The 19,148-nt window shown below is 37.3% G+C and overlaps 2 protein-coding genes across 4 annotated transcripts; both read right to left on the bottom strand.

The window, feature by feature from the left end:
• Positions 1 to 1,228: 1,228 nt before the first annotated feature.
• Positions 1,229 to 8,221, bottom strand: LOC104086486 (vesicle transport protein GOT1). Of its 2 annotated transcripts, none has more exons than XM_009590752.4 (7): positions 7,671 to 8,221; positions 5,805 to 5,875; positions 4,728 to 4,819; positions 4,568 to 4,642; positions 2,854 to 2,951; positions 2,668 to 2,743; positions 1,229 to 1,785 (listed from the first exon to the last, which is right to left on the bottom strand). In XM_009590752.4, the coding sequence occupies exons 2-7, from the start codon at positions 5,830 to 5,832 to the stop codon at positions 1,762 to 1,764; spliced, it is 393 nt and encodes a 130-aa protein (XP_009589047.1). In that variant the 5' UTR covers positions 5,833 to 5,875; positions 7,671 to 8,221; the 3' UTR covers positions 1,229 to 1,761. The 2 variants fall into 2 exon arrangements, with proteins under 2 accessions (XP_009589047.1, XP_033509367.1); XM_033653476.2 differs by lacking the exon at positions 7,671 to 8,221 and adding an exon at positions 7,257 to 7,317 and having other exon boundaries at positions 1,376 to 1,785.
• Positions 8,222 to 8,706: 485 nt separating this feature from the next.
• On the bottom strand, positions 8,707 to 17,976 carry LOC104086487 (clathrin interactor EPSIN 2). 2 transcript variants are annotated; one of them, XM_009590754.4, is made up of 14 exons: positions 17,865 to 17,976; positions 16,910 to 17,003; positions 16,422 to 16,473; positions 15,035 to 15,114; positions 14,868 to 14,946; positions 14,580 to 14,663; positions 14,329 to 14,474; positions 13,787 to 14,128; positions 13,512 to 13,553; positions 13,182 to 13,289; positions 12,907 to 13,100; positions 11,734 to 11,942; positions 9,658 to 10,603; positions 8,707 to 9,570 (listed from the first exon to the last, which is right to left on the bottom strand). In XM_009590754.4, the coding sequence occupies exons 2-14, from the start codon at positions 16,942 to 16,944 to the stop codon at positions 9,113 to 9,115; spliced, it is 2,775 nt and encodes a 924-aa protein (XP_009589049.1). In that variant the 5' UTR covers positions 16,945 to 17,003; positions 17,865 to 17,976; the 3' UTR covers positions 8,707 to 9,112. The 2 variants fall into 2 exon arrangements, with proteins under 2 accessions (XP_009589049.1, XP_070042086.1); XM_070185985.1 differs by lacking the exon at positions 16,422 to 16,473 and having other exon boundaries at positions 17,865 to 17,947.
• Between the last annotated feature and the right edge of the window lie 1,172 nt (positions 17,977 to 19,148).

The raw sequence follows: 19,148 nt of genomic DNA, 5'->3' as shown, positions 1-19,148 counted from the left end.
CGAGGACAAAGCTGATTTTTTACATGGTAACGGTTTTGTACTTATTTGTAAGAGATTTAATGAACAAACAATGTTCTTATTAAAGGTCTTTCCATATATAACCAAGTGTGTCGCAATGGTTATTTACGGCCCTCTAGGATTTTTAAATTATGAGTGCACCGCTAAAAAAAGAAAGGAAAAAAAATATAAATAGGAAAGGATCCCTATTTTTTTGGGTAAATAACTTTGTATTCAATCAAGTGCATCATTCAGCCTTTGTAGAACATGGATGCCAACAGATAGTATTAGACCAATTCTAGAAAATACATACATAAAATACCTAGTTCGGCGGAGAGGCCATTGGTTCACGTACAGTGGTGAAGCCAGGAATTTTCGCAAGGGTGTTCAAACTTGAAAAAAATAAAAAAATTTCCCGACAAAGGGTGTTCAATATATGTTATACACCTCTAAAAGCTAATATGTTATCTATATAAACAGTATAATTTTTTGACGAAGGATGATCAATTTACCATCCTTCGAATAAAGTAGCTTCGACCTTGTTCACATACCCCATACATTACCCTTAAATCTGCATATTTACATCGTATATAAACTTTTGTCTTTTATGATTGAGGGGTCGTTTGGTAGCTAGTTACGGGGTAAACTATTCATGTATTATGAGTAACATAAGTAATACCATATTTGATAGCCTTTAATTACTTTGTACAAAAGACAGCATAACTAATGTTATGTTTGGTTGTTTTTTTCATTGGAGATATAAGTAATACATGGATAAGTTATACAACAAATCTATATATTATTTATGCAAGGTAGAATGTGGAATAGCTAATATATGTATTAGTAATACATGGATTAAACAATCAAATAACCAAAAACACTCAGATTTATTTTAAATTACACATTGTATAATTAAAATAAAATAAATATTTAACAAAAAATAATCTCTACATTACAAGCCATAAAATTACTAATTCTTACATAACTAATTCATTCATAATTAAATCATGTATAACTAAACCCTGCAAAACTAATCCCTATATTACTAATACCTGCATAACTCTAACCAATAACTAGATGACCCTAAGTGTACATTGAATCAGACTCGAAAGAAGATTTGATTAATGAAATCGAGAGATAGGTCTGAACTCTTGTCATTTAGGATAGCTCTATAAATAATAATTAGTTTCACATTTCACTGTATTATAAAAATAAAAATACTCACAATTCATTAAGATGACAAAATATCAATACGAGAAGAAGTTTCAAGATCTCAATTTACAAAGCTAAAACATAAAAAATAATAATTATAGATTACAAATATAATTAATTTAGCACCTAAAGTGTACTTAAAGTGATTTCCAATGGTGCCATTGGCTGAGAGTTCGTCAAATTAAAGAGAATGCTTTGCAATTTGGAACAAATTCTTGCCCCTGAGCAATTACTACAATCCTTTTTTCAACCAAACATATAAAAAGTTTCCTCAGAAATGGTAGAGGAAATAGGGGATAGTATAAGAAAACTGGAGAAGTTAAGAACTACAATCATTAGGCAGCAAATTGAAATAACCATAATCTGTAATCCTACATTTGGGTGAGCAATTGGTGAAGATCAACTAGACAGCAAATTGCTGCATTACACAAGTGACAAGACAAACAATTTGGATGTGTCTCAGCTGAGCATATTCTTCCTCCCTTGGCACAAAAACTCATTGAAAGATGATGAGGAATCAAACAGGATAATTGAAGCAAGCAGACTAATCAGTCAGCTTCGAAAGCGGTCAAGAAGCTGAAAACAAAGGTGGCAAGATGTTAGAACCTAGGACGATACCTTCAGAGTTCAGATACAAAAACTGAAACATATCTGTAAATTAAATGCCACTGTCAACCATCTAACCATTTTTTCCCCAAGGCACATCATAATTGCCAATTATTAGCTTTGATTGCAGATCAAAGATTAATTACTATCTATTAGAACAAGAAAATTGCCCCTTTGAGTTCTAACGATGCATCTCGGGATTTAGTGAAGAATAAAGTGCGGATTTTGGTGGATGGTTTGGGGCACTACATGACATCAGACTGATAGATTTAATATGTTTCTATTCCCCAAAAAGAGTAGACTATGAGAAAAATTTGATCGTAACCAAAATGTGGCGCCCTATTGTAAGCAACAGTGGCACACTGGGCATGTTACTCCCTCCATTCAACATTTGGCCCTTCACATTTTTGATAAGGAACATTTGGCCCTTCACATAACCATTATCAAATGCGAATTTAAACAATATGACCACACTATAGGAGTGTGATTTGCACAACCAATGCATTGAGGACCAAATTGCAACTCCAGACAACCATCAAGGACCAGAAAAAACTTCCATTTTAGGGACCTCCAAAAAACAAACAATGAGAAGTGCAGAAAAGAAAGAAATGCGACGATAGCCAAAATTGAATTCAGGCATACAACAGTACAATATATAACACAACCAATCAAGGGACAATGCCCGCTTTCCTCGGTATTTAGGAAGAAAAAGAAACATCATCAACCCCATGTATCAGTATAATATATGCCTTTTTAAAGGAAAAATGACTTGAAGGAGCTGCCCCAAAGAAGCCATATCCTCTTTCAAAATTTAGCCACCAGAATTTGAGACAGAAATAAGTATTAACTCACCAGAGCAGGATACTGCAGAATCCATCCAAATACAGGAATCTGGAAAAGAAAAACCTTGATGGATGGCCAGAAACAGCTGCAGGGAAAAGATCATAGTCTAAATCTTTTGTGCTACCCAAGGAAAGATGAACGTGAAGAGAAAAATGAGAAAACTTGTTCGGAAAATATTCAGGAAAAGGTGCTCACCCGAAGAGAACAATGCATCCATATATTTCCACAATGATACCCACAACTGGCCAGCGAACGAATATAAGGAGGAGCCCGAGCATAAATGATATCGTGCCCTGGAGCAAAAGTCTTGTTTAGTTTCAGTCAAAGAAAGAAACTGAATAAATGACACCATCATTTATGTTTTTGAGTGAGATAATTAAGCACCCCATGTCAGTGCCCCTCCCCCCGGCTCTCTCCCTCACAATATGAAGACTATTACTGTATTCATTTTGCTTCGTATTAAAACAGTAAGAGTTGAGAACATAAAGCATTTGGATTCAGCAGCGAAATGACAGAAGACAGAGAAAACAGCAATGCATGAACGTAAAGGTTGAGAAAGCATGGACTAGAGAACCAATAGCCCTCGAAAGATAGGTAAGAAGGTCTGGGATTAGAGCAGAAAGTGCTAACCTATCAACTTCCGAAACATTAGCGTGAGTATCATTCAGAAAAAGAGACTGTAATAACATAGAAGACTATCTCTCTCTCTCTCACACACACACACACAACTCTCTCTCTCTCTCTCTCTCTCTCTCTCTCTCTCTCTCTCTCTCTCTCTCTCCCTACAACCTAACTTCCCCCTTTTTCTTGATGACCGAGAAATCCCCGAGGCCGTGGCGCACGGTACAAAGCTCGGTGGATAATGGATCTGCCCTCTACCCTTTTTCACTTAAACACCGGGCTATTATTTCTTTCCCTCTCCACTTCCGGCAAGAGCTTAGGGGTTTGCTTTAGAAAGTAACTTAAACCTAGAGTTATGACCACGAGAAATGGAAACCAAGCCACCTAAACAAGCTCAATATCATAGCTTAGTCGAACTAAAAGAGTGCAACAGGAATACAGCACGGTGGGTTGTAACTAATAGCAACACTATTAGTTGGATATGTAAGAATCTTAAAATAGCATTGGCGGGTACCAGAAATATCTGCAGAAGATGCAATTTATGAACTCCAGAATTTCAATACACATGGGAAATTGTGAGCATTGAACCCTTTTTCTCTTTCCTTTACTAAAACAAGAAGTTTATATTGCTTCACAAAAGAGTAATGGAGCCTCTCCCTACATTTTTATATTCATGATCTTTTCCCAGAGGGTCGGATCGTTTTCCAAATATCCTTTTATTCGGTATGTTCTTAGGCTTCATGGGTCTAAATTCTAGTGTTCTACTCATTTCTTCAACGATGCTTTTCTGGATTTTTTGAGCAGCTAGGAGACGCAATTATCCATACTTCATGGTCTGCTCCTTTGTGACCTTCTAATTCCTGGATTTCCTAATCTTCTTTCTTCAGTATTTTCAAATAGAAAGCAAAAATGATCAAAAAACTTTAACTCTGAGAACATATTAAAAATCTATCTAACAAGACAGAAAAATAACCTCGTGATAGAGAGCAACTAGTTTTCAGGGTCATATTTAGGCCACACTGAGACATAGTGTTCGATTGTAACAACCGAAGCTTTCAGAGAAGCCTAAGGATTAGGTGTAGCAACAAGCATGATGTATGCCTAATCAATCACATGGAAGGGATAAATCAGCTAGATCTATTAAACTACACCACAGAAATATGAGATTGCTTATATATACAGAAAATTGCTAACATATGTAGCAGAAAATGCAATGAATTATAACATAAGAATAGGATGTATTCCTCAATTACTTCTGTGCACTTTTACTTATCCAAAAAATATCTACCTTGTAGTTCACTTTGAAGAGTTGTAACGTGGAACGCCAGCCCAGCAAAAGTGCTACACCTGCCAACAAAAGTATCTAGGACAAGGTATGAAAAAGATATTTAGTTGGTCGTCTCATAAACCAAGATTAGTTAAAACATCCATAACTACTGTTTACTTACATTACCCAGCGCAAGCAAACCCCTGTCGAAGAATAAAATTATGGCAAGAAATGTGAAAAAGATGCCAAATCCAATGAGACCTAACCCAACCTCTGCAAGGTTAATAAAAAATTTCAAGGTCAGATGTTAGAGCTGTAGATCTCGAATGAAAACTTGAATGCATTTATGGCTCTTCGAAGCCTCTGGCAAAGGATGAGGTTTATCATAAAGGCATGCAAATTGATCTCTCTCTCTCTCTCTCTCACGCATACACACACACGTATAAGCACATGGATTCTAATGGCAAGATCAAGTGTGAGTCTAATTCAACTGTGTGAAGTATCATGACAAAAAATAGTTTTTCCAACAAGTTAAATTTCTTTAAAGAAGACTATTGAGTGAATCAACTCATATAAAAGTTTAATTGTTGAAGAGAGGACATATTTTTATTTATACTGGTCTTCCATATTCTCTCTCACAGGCCGATAATACTATTTTTCTTAGTCAACCACGTGGATTTTTTTTTATTTGAGTGCAGTGAGACTCAGATGCAGGACCTCAACATAATCTGATTATCCAACCGCAAAATACCAAGTTCCTTAGAAAAATGGTGAATTCTCTTCGAAGATAAATTCTTATTGACAATCTGGAGACTGACGGGGAAAGATGAGGATACTATTAGCAGTGAAATCTAATTTTTTTTACAAAGCCTTGTACATAGAGCCGGGGACTTGGAGAACAACAGTGGCTGGAAGTCATTTTTATAGCTATTAAAGGAGCCTTTGACAACGCTGGCTGGAAAGTCAGACATTTTACTATCATCATCTGTAGAAAATTCTTAAGAGTGATTAAAAAGTATGGTGTTACTTTATCACTGGGTGAACAAAGCCTTTTGATTTAATTCCATCATTTTTCCCAATAGTGGATATTGGTTACCATTTTTTAAGCTTCTTATTATATACATTATTTTGTTTCATATATAGGTGTGATAAAATGCATAGCAAGGATTGTAAAACTGAGAAAGAAAAACTAGACTTAACACTATCACATGGAACACAAAATGGAGTCTGTAGAAGCTAGTCAAAGGATGACGCTCACTTTTTTGCTCGTCTAATTCATATGCCATCTTGCTGCTACTCTCTTTCTTAAATCAGAGCTGCAATACCTTCCTACAAAACGATTAGCATAAGAATTTATACTTCTCTCCAGTAAGTAGATTAGCATAAGATTACAGCAGAAACTCACACCCCCCCCCCCCCCGCGCCCCACAGATTCATCCACTTTACCTAATAGTCCTGCATGTGTTGAGTTCAAATGGATCTCAATACACTGACTGAATCGAAGCAGCTCTTTTAGAGCAGCGTTAACCAAATTACAACCAGTTAAAGCATCTCATTCTTTTTCATTTTTTTCCTCCTTTTTTTCTTTATTTTACCAAATGTTGCTTTTTCTCTTTGAAACTTTCATTTGACAAACAAAGTAAACATAAAATTGAAAGGGCTATCAGCAATTGCACCCAAGGGTGTGGCCTAGTGGTCAATGAAGTGGGTGAGAACCTTGAGGAATCAGGTTCAAATCCCAGCGGAGGCAAATACTAGGTGATTTCTTCCCATCTATCCAAGCCTTGGTGGATAGAGTTACCTGGTACCTGTTGCTGGTGGGAGGTGACACCACGGTTATCAAAAAAAAAAAAAAAAGGGCTATCAGCAATTACTCCCATATATAGAACTTCACTTTCCAACATAACCTAATTCTACAAGCGGCAGCGGTTATAGCAGCAGTATTTTAGCAGCTATTATAGCATGGCTAATTATCAGAAAAGATTGGCTGAGCATTATTCTCAGGTGAACTTTCTCCTTGAGCATCTGTGAGATTCTCAGAAGTGCTACCAAAGGTAAGAGCTAATAGAAAAGTCATCCATTCAGGTTTTAATTGCCGGCATGCAGTCTTGAGTTAGTTGCTTTTCGAATAAGTTCAACATGTAAGACTTAAAAAGCAAAACCTTGCACAAGCATAAAAATACAAATAAGCCACGAGTTTCACAAATACTGCAGGCTCACGTTTGCTAGAAGTGAACTAAAACTGAAGATGACAAATGAGAACTGTTCTTAGTAATCATGAAGAGAACCAACGTTCCTGGTTGAGGAGTTAGATGGTCATGATGTTCAATCCAACAAGAAGCACAGATTATCGAACGTAGAAGAGAAGACAATTTACTAAGCAGCAGATTCTATTACACACATTTCATGAACCATTCCACATACTCCATTCATTCCACTTTGTTTGAACTATTACCTTATTAGACTATTCCAAAAAGAGTGACACAATTCTAGAGACTTTTATTGCCACAAATTTGTTATAACATATTTAAGACCACAAGTTTCAAAAGTCTTACACTATGACATATTTTAGAACACAAATTTCAAAAATATTCTTTTATTTTTAAAGTCCATATTGAGTCAAACTATGCCAAACAAATTGAAACGGAGAGAGTAACATTACAGAGCTTTTCATTTTCCTTTTTTTTTGGCTTTTCTCATTGACCATCACCTGTAACTTCTTCTTTCCTGAACCAAGGATGACTCTATAGCACTGTATTTTACCTTCCCTTTTTTTCTTTTTAAACTCAAAAGGTGGGTTTTTTTAAAAAAATCGAGAAATCTACTATTTCCAGCTTTGGGTTTTTTTAATCAAATGGATTTTTGGCTAACCAAGACATTCCAAGTCTTTTTTCTTTTCTTTTTTTTCTTTTGGTTTCAGATTCTGGAAAACAAAAGGGGTACCTCTATTTCAATCTGTCCTCAAGAAAAAACAAAAAGAAAATCAGAAACTTTGACTAAAGGGCAAGAATATCGCAATTTTATGCAGTTAGTGTAACTGAATTCTACTGTGAAACATCAATAATAGCTACTTATATAATTTAAGACTTATAGCAAGTGGGAAAAAAAGGAAATAAGTAATTACCAGTTAAAATCAGCTGTTTGCTGGCTATCTGTATGCAACTCGAGATCTTTCCTCGATTGTGAAGAGGTTCAGTTACGAGCAATTTGTACCTTTTGTATCGAGAAAGAATGTAGTATTACAAAAAGCAATAACGGCAAACTAGGAATGCGACTTAGTAAGCGGCCCGTTGAATACCATCACTAGCACCCTGACCGGACCCTGGATCGATATGATTCAGCCCAAAAGGTTGTCGAGACCCAACAAGGGGTGGATTGGGGTAATTAGTAGTGCTTTAGATTTGCAAATTGCATTTAGTATATGGCTTATAAATCGCAATATCCGAATTATGGCATGTATAACGGTTTTTAACCATTCCACAAATGCATTTTGCATATTTATGAACAACACACCACTGAAATTGTTGAGCCAAAATTGCATATTTTGGGGGGGAAATTCTTATAGTAGTAGTCTCTCCTCGATGAAACTCATCTTCTTCCAGCTTGAATTTCAATCATGTCCTAGAAGCTAGCTTCACAGTTAAGAGATCAACGTGGACCTCAACTAACACAGTCAGTAGTAGATTGAAGTGGTTACTCAAATTATATAAATCTGATTTGCCTCAATTTTCGATTGATTTTCGTGTCCATATATAAGGGCAGCCCGGTGCACTAAGCTTCCGCTATGTTCGGGGTCCGGAGAAGGGCCGGACTACAAGGGTCTATTATACGCAGTCTTACCCTGAATTTTAACAAGACGTTGTTTCCACGGCCAAACCCGTGTCCATACATAAGTGCTTAAAAAAAAGCATGTTCAGATGTTGAAATAGCGATTCCCAAATAAATACTCAGAAGAAGTGGGACAGCGTAGTTAATAAATAAGCTGTCATTATTTTTCCAATTAGGCGATTCTTTTCTTCATCTTCGATATGCCTTCCTTGTTTGCCCCGACATTTGCACAAACATAACCACAACTTCTTCATGGTATGATACCTATTTCTTTACACCATTTCACTAATTGCAGGAAATTTTCAAGAAATAAAAACAAAAAATGACAAGAATTCGAAAAGACTGATGTATACCAGTGAATCAATACATAAAATGAATGATCATATTATTGTTCAACAGTCTGGTGTTTCATAATCAATTACTCCAAAAAATCTACATGTATATATATGGATCAAATTGCAAAAAAAGAGAACACCTGAGATAGGTGATCCTCAATTGTACACAACAACTAAACAATGTGCGAGTCATCTATGCAAGCACTCTCTGACCCAAAATAGGGGACATTGGTAATGCAACTATAGAACAATGCTGAAAGAATGAATTAAGATACAACTCTAACCTCTTATCCGCAAAAACTACACGTAAAACCCCAAAAGTATTGACTCTACAACAGATGGTGAACTCAACAGGCTATTCACTAGGAAACATTCTTTACTTTCCAAATTGACAGGCTTAAGCTCATTGGTATCCACCACCGAATGATTGTTGGCCATAGTTACCGTTGCCCATCATGGGATTGTAGCCTCCTGGCATGGTAGATCCAGGAGGAAATCCAGTTGGCTGTTGCATGTGGACTCCTTGCCCGAAGTTCATGCCCATTCCCATGTTCATTGGTCTATTCATCCCCATTCCCATGCCCATATGCTGGTTTACTCCATATGCTCCCATGCTCGCACTCGCTCCAGGAGCACCAGCACCCATACCCATTCCCATGCCCATGCCAGACCCTACCATTGGATTTGATGAAGGCCTTAGAGCACCTGCGCCAGCACGACCAATACCAGAACCAGAACCCATTGCTTTGCCCATGGTAACAGTTGATGTCACAGGGGCTGTACTAGGTTTCTCCATCCTCTTCTCCTTGCGGTTAATAGCATCAAAATCCACACCAATATCAGCTAAAGGATTTGTCTTAGCTGCATAAACAAAAAATGCAACTTTATAACTACTAAGGAAAAAGAAAAGAAAATTCAGATTTCAGAGGCAAAAGCATGAGAACCTACGTCCAGAAATGTTCAAATTGACCAATCCACGGCTCAGCGTATCCGCCCAAACAGTAGATTTTGTCTCAAATTTGTCTTTGGCTGGCTGGTTGCTGCTGATGAGAGGTGTTGAAACTGGAGTAGACTGTGGGGGTACGGAAAAATTACTTGTTTGATTTTGTGAATATTGAAGATTCATTTGTGAAGGTATATCGGATGCCGTAGCTGGCTGCGCAAGGAAAGATGATCCAGTAGGAGTTTGACCGATTTGCATACTAACTGAACCTGTAGATCCCAATCCTGTGCTGTAGCCTCCAAAGTTAGCAGTAGTCTGCAGAGAGTGACCAGCAGTGACCTGAATTCCAGGGTGGGGAAAGGAACCCGATGCAGATGGGAAGCCATTAAGAGATGAAGGGCCATTTTGCGGCCCAAAACTTGTATGTGGTGTTTGGCCAGGTTGAACTGAATAACCACCAAAAGATGGAGAATTGCTCGTTTGACCAGAGAACCCAATCTGAGATACAGGTTGCCCATGGATGGGAAAACTTGTTTGCGGTGACTGTAAACCAGGCTGAGCTGCAAAACCTGTTAGTGAAGCAGCATGACCTGTTGGCTGTGCAGCTAGCCAACTGTCAGATGGAAAACCTGTCTGTGCCGCAAGTTGGGCACTTGGGATCGCATGGTCATTCGAGGGATGCACAGAAGGTGAAGGAGCAGAAGGCGGGAGAATATCAACCAATATATCAATATCGTGGTTGGATGTGGACAGCTCCTGCTGAGCGTAATTGGGTGCTGCATATGTTGTACTCGGGACCTCAGCACTCTGAGGGACTGACAGAAAAACCTCAGCACTTTGATTTGAGTTGGGAAGGAAAGATGGAGGAGCAATGTTCTGCGGCTGAATTTGCAATGTATCTGAGGTTGGTACAGCTTTGAACGGACCATCACCAAAAGGATCCTCAAACATCTACAGGAAAAGCACAAACTTCAGTCGTTAAGTAAATGACAACATATGATGATTAAAATACTGGTGTGTAATATGATATAGGCATACAACATATGATTAAGATCGTCAATTTCCATTTACATAGTCCTCTTCATGTCTGCTGTGTTTTTGGCTTATCTAACCTCCTTCCAACCACACACACAGATAAAGCCAAAATTTGTTAAAATTTGTCAATAAATATCCAATGACAAGAGGGGTTGCTCTAGTGGTAAGCAACCTCCACTTCCAACCAAGAGGTTGTGAGTTCGAGTCACCCCAAGAGCAAGGTGGGGAGTTCTTGGAGGGAAGGATGTCGGGGGTCTATGGGAAACAGCCTCTCTATCCCAGGGTAGAGGTAAGGTCTGCGTACATACTACCCTCCCCAGACCTCACTAGTGGGATTATATTGGGTTGTTGTTGTTGTTGTTGTCAATGAATATCCAGGCAAATGGTATCAAACAAATAACATCAAGTGCGCTGGAGGGAATGTAATATACATTATCCGCCCTGCGGATTTAGAAGATAAACCATATGACAATCAAATAATAAAGGTAGACTTGATTTCTTCAATTCTGAAATTCAAAGAGGTTTAACTACAAAATGGCTCCGAAAGTCAATGAGATCATCTTAATTAAAAACAGAAAACACATGAGATTACTTCAAGTCGACTCTTAAACCAAAAAATTGGAGCAGAAAAAGGCTTTCAACTTTTTAAAAATATTGCCAGGGTGGAAAGGATTACTTCAAGATGCCCACTCACAGCTTGAGATATTGCCTCACCTCACCTTGTGCTTTCAACTTTTTCAAAATATTGCCTGGTTGGAAAGAGGGAAGTCTAGAACAAGGGGAAGTAAAAACGCGAGGGTAAGAGTCATTTCCCCCATTAGAGCAAGGCAGATCAGCGTCTCTACAACCTCCACCTATAACTTTTTTCAGCCCTCGAGAAAGGGGATGAAAAGGAAGAAATTTAGAGGCTCCACTAAAGGAAGGCCAATTAATCAGCTTCCTCCCTTCTTCATAACTTAACCAAAAGGTGATTAGTACATGACTGTTAGGATGAAGAGGGCATAAAATGAAGTACAAATTAAACTTGTCTATGAACTAAAGCCAACCTGGTTAGGGACAGAAGATGCAGGTGATGCTCCGCCAAACATAGGTTCAGAACTAGTAGGCCCAAAAGGATTAACCTCAGAGGTGGTTGTAGTTGCTGATACAAGGGCTAATGAATTGGAGGAGAATGGCTCAGACAAGGAGCCAAGTAAATTCACTTCAGTGCCACCGGAAGTAGTTGGCATGGCACCATTCGATTGAGCTCCGGCCACTGCTCAAACAGCAGTAAAAAGCGTTAGCTCAGAACAATTAAGCAACACATGCCGTGATGTGCAATAAATAAGTAAAAGTATAGGGCAGATGGAGTCTGGTAAACTTATACTGCATTTAAAAAGCATATAAAAAGTATCAGATTTTCCAATGTGACATGGAAAATAACCTATCAATCAAAATTTACTTATAAAAATGTCACTAATCAACATATGAAGAAATCCAAATCCATATAGTAGCTTCAATTACTATAGTTAAATCTCTGAATTGCCCTTATTTTATAATCCCTATGCCAAACAATGACGTCTACATGTGACTGCATACTTTTTTTAAGATAAGAAGTGAATAAAACGGGATAACATGGGGGCACAAGTTGCCTTTTAGTCTTATAAAATAAGAAAAGAGAGTGTTGTCTGAGTGAGAAGTGGGTCTTAAAAGAAGTAAATTATAGAAGTTATCTTTCTGGTGAACTGGTCATTTTAAATTGCAAAATTCTCTTCTAGAGAATCGATCATTGCTTTTGGAGACAAAAAGAGAAGGCTTATGTTCTTGTTAAAACCAACCAAACGGAGTATATCTATATCAGCATATTCATTTAGCTTAAAATTTTCTGTTTATTTTAGGTGTATTCCATAGAGTAAACATATGAACTTGTAGTTTCCAAAATGGCAAAATACATTTTCATGTTGAACAGTTTCTAAAAAATCATAAAAACTTCAAAGAATAGAGGGTCTTCAACAACCCCAATCAAGTAAAATGACCTAAATCATGCAACGCGATTGAGTAACACTTTTAACTGACAGAGGATAACCCACACAACTAAGGATTACTCTAAGAAGGTCCCAGCTAGCGAGGACAACAGGAAACCAATAAGTCTTCATTACCAAAGTGTTTGACTACACTGGTATACTAGAGCATTAAGTTAAGTATTAATTTGCCTGCTGATCTTTAAAGTAGGTCACTACCTGAAAAAGAAGCCCGGGGATCAAATTCATCAAAACTCTCAATATCCTTGTTCTCGGGTGGAGCAGCAGCTGGTACTGGAGTGGGCAATGAAGCAGCAGTTGGAGCAGGAGCAGGGGTGGTTGCTTGGTTTGGACTCCCAATTGAATGAGGAGAAGAAGATTTAGGAGCAGATGCTGAAGGTGTTTCCCCATTCCTTTTACAAAGAAAAATAAAGATCAATACAAAATTTGCAGGAAGAGGAGTTGAGTTAAGAATCTTCTCACACAACTATTACCTTTCACTACGTGTGGGGCTTCGTGATGTACCAATAGCTTCCTCATAACTGGGAGGTGCATCAAGGTTTTGTTCAGAAAACCTTCTTTCTAGCCGCATATCAGTAACACTGAAATTGAATATGTATAATTTTGTCATAAATGGAACCATTCTCTAATTGATCTAATTGTATATGCATGTTTATGTATCATCTGATGCTACATATAAACATAATACATATAAGGTTTAAGTCATCCAAGAGAGTACAATGTGCTGTGGTTCCTCTTTCGGGTCACTTAAACAAATCTAGTAACAGAACTTGAGAAAAACTAAAAAGAGTTGATAATATCACCTTCCATCTTGAGGACGATCCTCAGCCCTTGCACCACTTCCTCTGTTGGTAAAAGGTAATAGTCAACCATGAAGATTAAAGTAATGCATTACTAGTGAAGAAGGCCAGAATATTAATGAATAGATGGAAATTGCAAATCAAATTTCAGAATAATGGCAGGAATCAAAAAGGGTGCTAGAAGAGATCTTATTCCGTTTTCTATCAGAATTTGAAACTTACACTATGTCATGAAAAACTATGCCTTCTAAGATATACAGAAAGGTGCAAAGACAAACCTAGAAGAATATTGACCATCATCATCATAAGCACAATTCCTGTCTCTGTCAGAGCTCCTACTTCTTGAGTCATAACTATAATCATCTACACTTTGACTTCTTCCACGATGATCATCATCCCTGTTTCCATCTCGGCTGCGTTCATCATAACCTCTACCATAGTGATCCCCATCACGGCTGTATGAGTCACCATACCTGCCATATTTATCCTCATCTCTTCCATAGCCATTTCTCTCTTCATCTCTGCCTCCATAACGATCCTCCTCATATCTGTCACCATACCCTCCTGAACTGGAATACGAACCAGGTTGATGCACATCACCCACTGATGTGTTGCGGAATCTACCAAGAAGATGAGAAATATCAAGACAACTTGCCATTGTAAGGACTACCAACGGAAAAGAACCAAAATTTGGCAAAATATTTGCCAAATTTTTGGAATAGGGAATAGGGATATTTACGTATCACCAGTGTACAAGGACAAATATGAATGTAGTGCAGTATAAATTTGTAGACGAACTACCAGATTGAAGTAGACTTACTTGTCCCTATTGGTAGCTGCCTTTTGGCGGACTTCTTGGATCCTCTCCTTATCATTTACAAGAACAACAAGACTCTGAGATTTCTTTCTCACATTGCTTCCTTGATCTCTTCCACTAGCGTCAATGTATTGAAAATTGGTTAACGTCTGTGATAATGACAGGAGAAAACAACAATTAACAGATTTTCTAAATACTAAAATTTGCAGAACATGTCATAACATTCATAAATCAAAAACAAAGAAGAAACTTACAGATATCTGGTATACGTGTTCCCTTATTTCATCTATGACACGCTCAGACCCATTGGCTACTAAATAATCCAAAACAGTTAAAGCCTGAAATTAACCATCGGCCATTAGATTAGATTACATATAACAAAGCAAGCAAAGCACGTATTTGTTCTTGGTATGACACAGAAGGATTTGGTAACACAAAAAATGCCACATTCAGAAAATATCAAACCAATCTGAAAATTTTCCAGAGACATTCAAAATGCAACCTTGGGTGGGAGGAGGAAAACAAAGTCAAGCATCACAAACCTTGTACACATGCCGCCAATTCTTTCCAGTATCACTGATACGCTTCCAAATTACAGCCATAATCATTTGGTACTCATGACTGAAAATTTTGCAATGAACTCTTAAATAGGAGAAAAGCAAAAAAGAATAGCACAATTAAATACAGATGCTGGCACAAACAAGCTTACTAGTTTCTTGAAGCCTGAGCTATATCTGCAAGAAGTGATCCATGAGGACCCCAGGGCTCATTGCTAGTCGCATCAAGCACCTTAAGATGCCAAAAAGTAAACAGATGAGAAAATTATGTAGAAAGTACTATGAAGATCAACATATTTTCCATGCTTCTTGTGCAGTTCCGCTCATCTAAGATTAGACAATATTAACCAGAGTCGAAAAAGATATGCTTGGCATAGATATCACGTATGTTAGATTTTTGTCTATCCAATTCTCTGATCCGAAGTGTGGGCTATCATTCAGCGCCAAGCAAATGAAAAGGCAATTAGGTTTGTTGTGGCATATGCAGACAAAAAATACATAATACCAAAATAAAAGGCAAGAATGTAAAATAGTTCGACAGTCATCGGTCATTCTTTTCCTTTTTTTCCAGACAAAGGTGGTGTCCGGGCCAGCTTGCATAGACTATTCCACCGGTACCTGCTACCTCCCACTAGCACAGGTACCGGATAACCCACCAAGGCTTAGGCAGATGGAAAGAAATCACCAAGTGAATTTTTGTCTCTGTTAGGATCTAACCCTGATTTCTAAATCGGTCATTAACAAGGGCATCAATGTTCTACATATGGATGGATCTATTAGTGCAAAAGACTGAAATTATGGACACTGGACAGAACCTAGTTGTTTCTGAACTTAAACAGATTTTATACTCCCCTTCCCGGCCACATCTTCTCCTTATTCCCTTCTTTACAAACAATTTATGGCAAGATAAGAGAAATCAGTGATGGTTGCACTACTGCAAAAGCTACTCATAAGATTCAAACTCGCAAAAGTAAAAGAAACCACCTCGCAGATGGAACCAGAATATAGATAATGACCTAACACAAAGAAGCATGCCTTTTTTTTAAATTAATTTGAAACTACTTACAACAAAAAAAGATTAGTTTTGAAACTATCACTTCTTGTATCCAGGCATGATGCTTCCATCAAGGCAATAGGCCTGGTTAGCAAAACCTTATTCGTTATTGGCTATTAAAGAACATCGCATTTTTTTCTGAACCATTCAAAAAGTTTGTAAAATAATTTCATAGTTGCATATCACTATTCATCATGAATTCTTTTACATTTTCAAAAGTTTATCCGTGACAATTGTTTCTTGTATTAAACATTTTTCAATGAAGACTAAAATGAACACACTCTACATATTAGTTTTGTGCTCCTCCTTTCAAGAGATAAATCTCAACCCCAAGCCCCAAATGGAAGGTTGTGCAATATTTAGTTGGTGATGGGCAAGACAAACTTGCAGTCCCATTTTCGTATTCCCTGAAGTAGATCTAGTTTTGTAGTTGCACAGAAAGAACAGATGTCAATCTAACAAAAGGGTCAAGGAATATAACTTACTTTTTGTTCTATTGAAGGGACCTTAAGAACATTTTTGTTCACCCCTCTCTTGCTGCAATAAAAGGAAAAAGTAGCTAATTCCATATCAACCCAAAGATTTAACATGAGCAAGCAGCATATGAAAGACAAAAAATTTTAAAACCTAATTGAATATTATTTGAAGGGGAGTCTTGGCGTAACTTGGTAAAGTTGCTGCCATGTTACCAGGAGATCACGGGTTCAAGCCGGGAAAACAGCCTCTTGCAGAAATGCAGGGTAAGGCTGCGTACAATAGACCCTTGTGGTCCGGCCCTTACCCGGACCCCGCGCATAGCGGGAGCTTAGTGCACCGGACTGCCTCCTTTAATTGAATATTGTTTGTTTTTGTCTGTACTTCAACTCTGACATAGAGAAATGAGAAGTACCAAAAGGTGGAGGACCTACCAGTAACAATATTCTGCTAGTTACTACAGAATTTATACAAGAGTTTTAGAACTACTAAAACTTACATGTCTCTCACAGTTTGACCAAAGGCCTTCTTCATTTTGGCGTATACTTAGCAGGCCAGGTACTCTACAAAAAATGAGCACCCTTCAAGTGACTCTGCAGAGACAGACGAAAGTCATTTATATCCATGCACCATCTTTGACGTCCAACTAAGCAGACGTTCAGGGGTTCAAAAATGAATATCATCTTTCACCCGGAAATGAAAAACAAATTATGACGTTCATTTGCAACTAGTTTCTGGTTAGAAGTCATTTCCTCAACCCACAAGTTCCAAAAACCCAATATTTACAAGTGAAACAGAGGCATAGATTCGACAAAGAAGACAACCAAATAAAGATATCTTCAACACCAGCAATCAATATTTACATTACATATAACACGTCGTAGCACAAATCATCAGTGAAATGTTGCAATTATCCTTGTTTCATTGCCCTTTGTTTTCATTTCTTTTGCCAACCAATCCAAGTACGAAATCAAGTCATACGCAGTGGCATTTTGTTGCATTTGATTTTCGCAAACTATTTCATCAAAGAAACAGCAAAATTACAGCCATTTTCACAAGTAGATTCAGCAAATGCAAACAATAAATAAACAAACTCCAGAAAAAGGTTAATCAATAAGCATTAAACCCAAAATTCCATACAATCCAGCCACGATTCATATTCTATATTTCCTGTTTCATTCACAATTTGTTAATTCATCATTTTAAAAAATTGCTGAACAATCGAATAACAAAATGAAGCATTATTAATTACCATTTTTGGATTTAATTTTTCCAACTCAAATCACCAAAGGTACAAAATTACCTCAAAAATTGGAAATACAAATGACAGATAACCATAAAAAATTATACACATGAATGAGTCAATGAAAAGCCAACTAAGGAGATCTAAAACAAAAAATGGTATAGGAAAAAATATGAAAAAGAGATGGAATAAAATGAATTGAAATGTGAACCTGATGAGGTGTGATTATACCACCCTCCTCCCAGTACCAGATCTGATGGTGGAATAGTGAATATAGAGAGAGGGGGGGGGGGGGAATAGCTACAAAAATGAGAGAGAGAGAGAGAGAGAGAGAGAGAGAGAGGGGTGTAACGTTAACGTTAAAAGAAAAAGAAATAATATGAAATAAAGAGATTCGTCAAGGGGGATGTGGGATGTGATGAAGGAGCAAGACAACACACCTTGCACGTAGGAATATACAGACGAGAGTTGGAAAAACTGAGCAGACATAAATTGCATATGGTGAATGCGTTTTATATGTCGCGTTTATTAAACACGATATAAGTAGTAGCATTTATAAGTGGCTGGTAGTAACCGGCTTACTAAGGTCGCTTATTCTTTCGTAAAGGCAAACTGCGTTTTACAATGCGATTTATAAGTCAGCATTTTTTAATTGCTATATGTAAGTTGCATTCAGCTATGTCGGATTCGTTTAATTTTTAATATCTATCCTTACTCTTAAGTTATATTCTAGAAATGAGTTTACATATTTATGATATTTTCTTAAAAATAGCACACCACAATTTTTTTTGAAAAACAATGGATATTTTCTAGAAGTATTTTTATTTCCTTCAAAAACTAGCTGAAGCACGCAATTTGTTCATACAATTGATGTCTAATAACCTGTTTGACTACCAAGCTTGTGGGAGGTGAAAAAAAATACTTTTTTTACGACTTGGAAAAAATACTTTTTCTTATATTTGTGATATTTGGCCAAAAATAAAAAGTATTTTAAGTTTGTGTGTAGCAAGAGAAGCAAATTTTTTTTTTGGGTCACTCCTCAACACATTGCTAAGCATACAAACATGCAACAACATAATGCTAGTAAGGGAAGAGCTAAAGAAGATCGGAATACTTTCCAGATATTGGTGAACGAGGAGCTTTAATGTGCATCAAAAAATCAGTAATGGTATGAATGTGGGAGGAGAGCCTAATTCTCCCATTGAACATGGATAATCTCATATGCTGGAATGTTAGGGGCATGAATGCTCCTAACAAACAAAAGGAGGTCAAACTACTTTGTAATAAAGAGGATTTTGGTTTGATAGGATTATTGAAAACTAAAAATAAAGGTAAGCAAGGTGGATCAACTAGCCAGCAAATTTTTTGGTGGTTGGGGGTATATTACAAACTTAGCTGAACATTATAATGGGAGAGTTTGGGTAACTTGGAGACCTGAGTGATTTAAAGTTGATTTATTGACTATGTGTGCGCAGGCAATCACATGTCAAATTAA

The sequence above is a fragment of the Nicotiana tomentosiformis genome, chromosome 9 (assembly GCF_000390325.3).
Source record: "Nicotiana tomentosiformis chromosome 9, ASM39032v3, whole genome shotgun sequence".
In the NCBI taxonomy this organism is placed as follows: domain Eukaryota; kingdom Viridiplantae; phylum Streptophyta; class Magnoliopsida; order Solanales; family Solanaceae; genus Nicotiana; species Nicotiana tomentosiformis.
The sequence above is the reverse complement of the archived record's forward strand: the minus strand, read 5'-3'. Positions and strand labels throughout refer to the sequence as shown.

Bases quoted from the DNA above. Each gene is read 5' to 3' on its own strand.
- LOC104086486 (XM_009590752.4), bottom strand. From the start codon at position 5,832: ATGGCATATGAATTAGACGAGCAAAAAA. The intron at 4,820-5,804 runs GTGAGCGTCATC...TTAACCTTGCAG, and splicing joins TGAATTAGACGAGCAAAAAA to AGGTTGGGTTAGGTCTCATT. The intron at 1,786-2,667 runs GTGAGTTAATAC...CTTTGTTTTCAG, and splicing joins TTCTGCAGTATCCTGCTCTG to CTTCTTGACCGCTTTCGAAG.
- LOC104086487 (XM_009590754.4), bottom strand. From the start codon at position 16,944: ATGAAGAAGGCCTTTGGTCAAACTGTGAGAGACAT. The intron at 14,664-14,867 runs GTTTGTGATGCT...GGTTAATTTCAG, and splicing joins ATTGGCGGCATGTGTACAAG to GCTTTAACTGTTTTGGATTA. The intron at 9,571-9,657 runs GTAGGTTCTCAT...TTGTTTATGCAG, and splicing joins CAATTTGAACATTTCTGGAC to CTAAGACAAATCCTTTAGCT.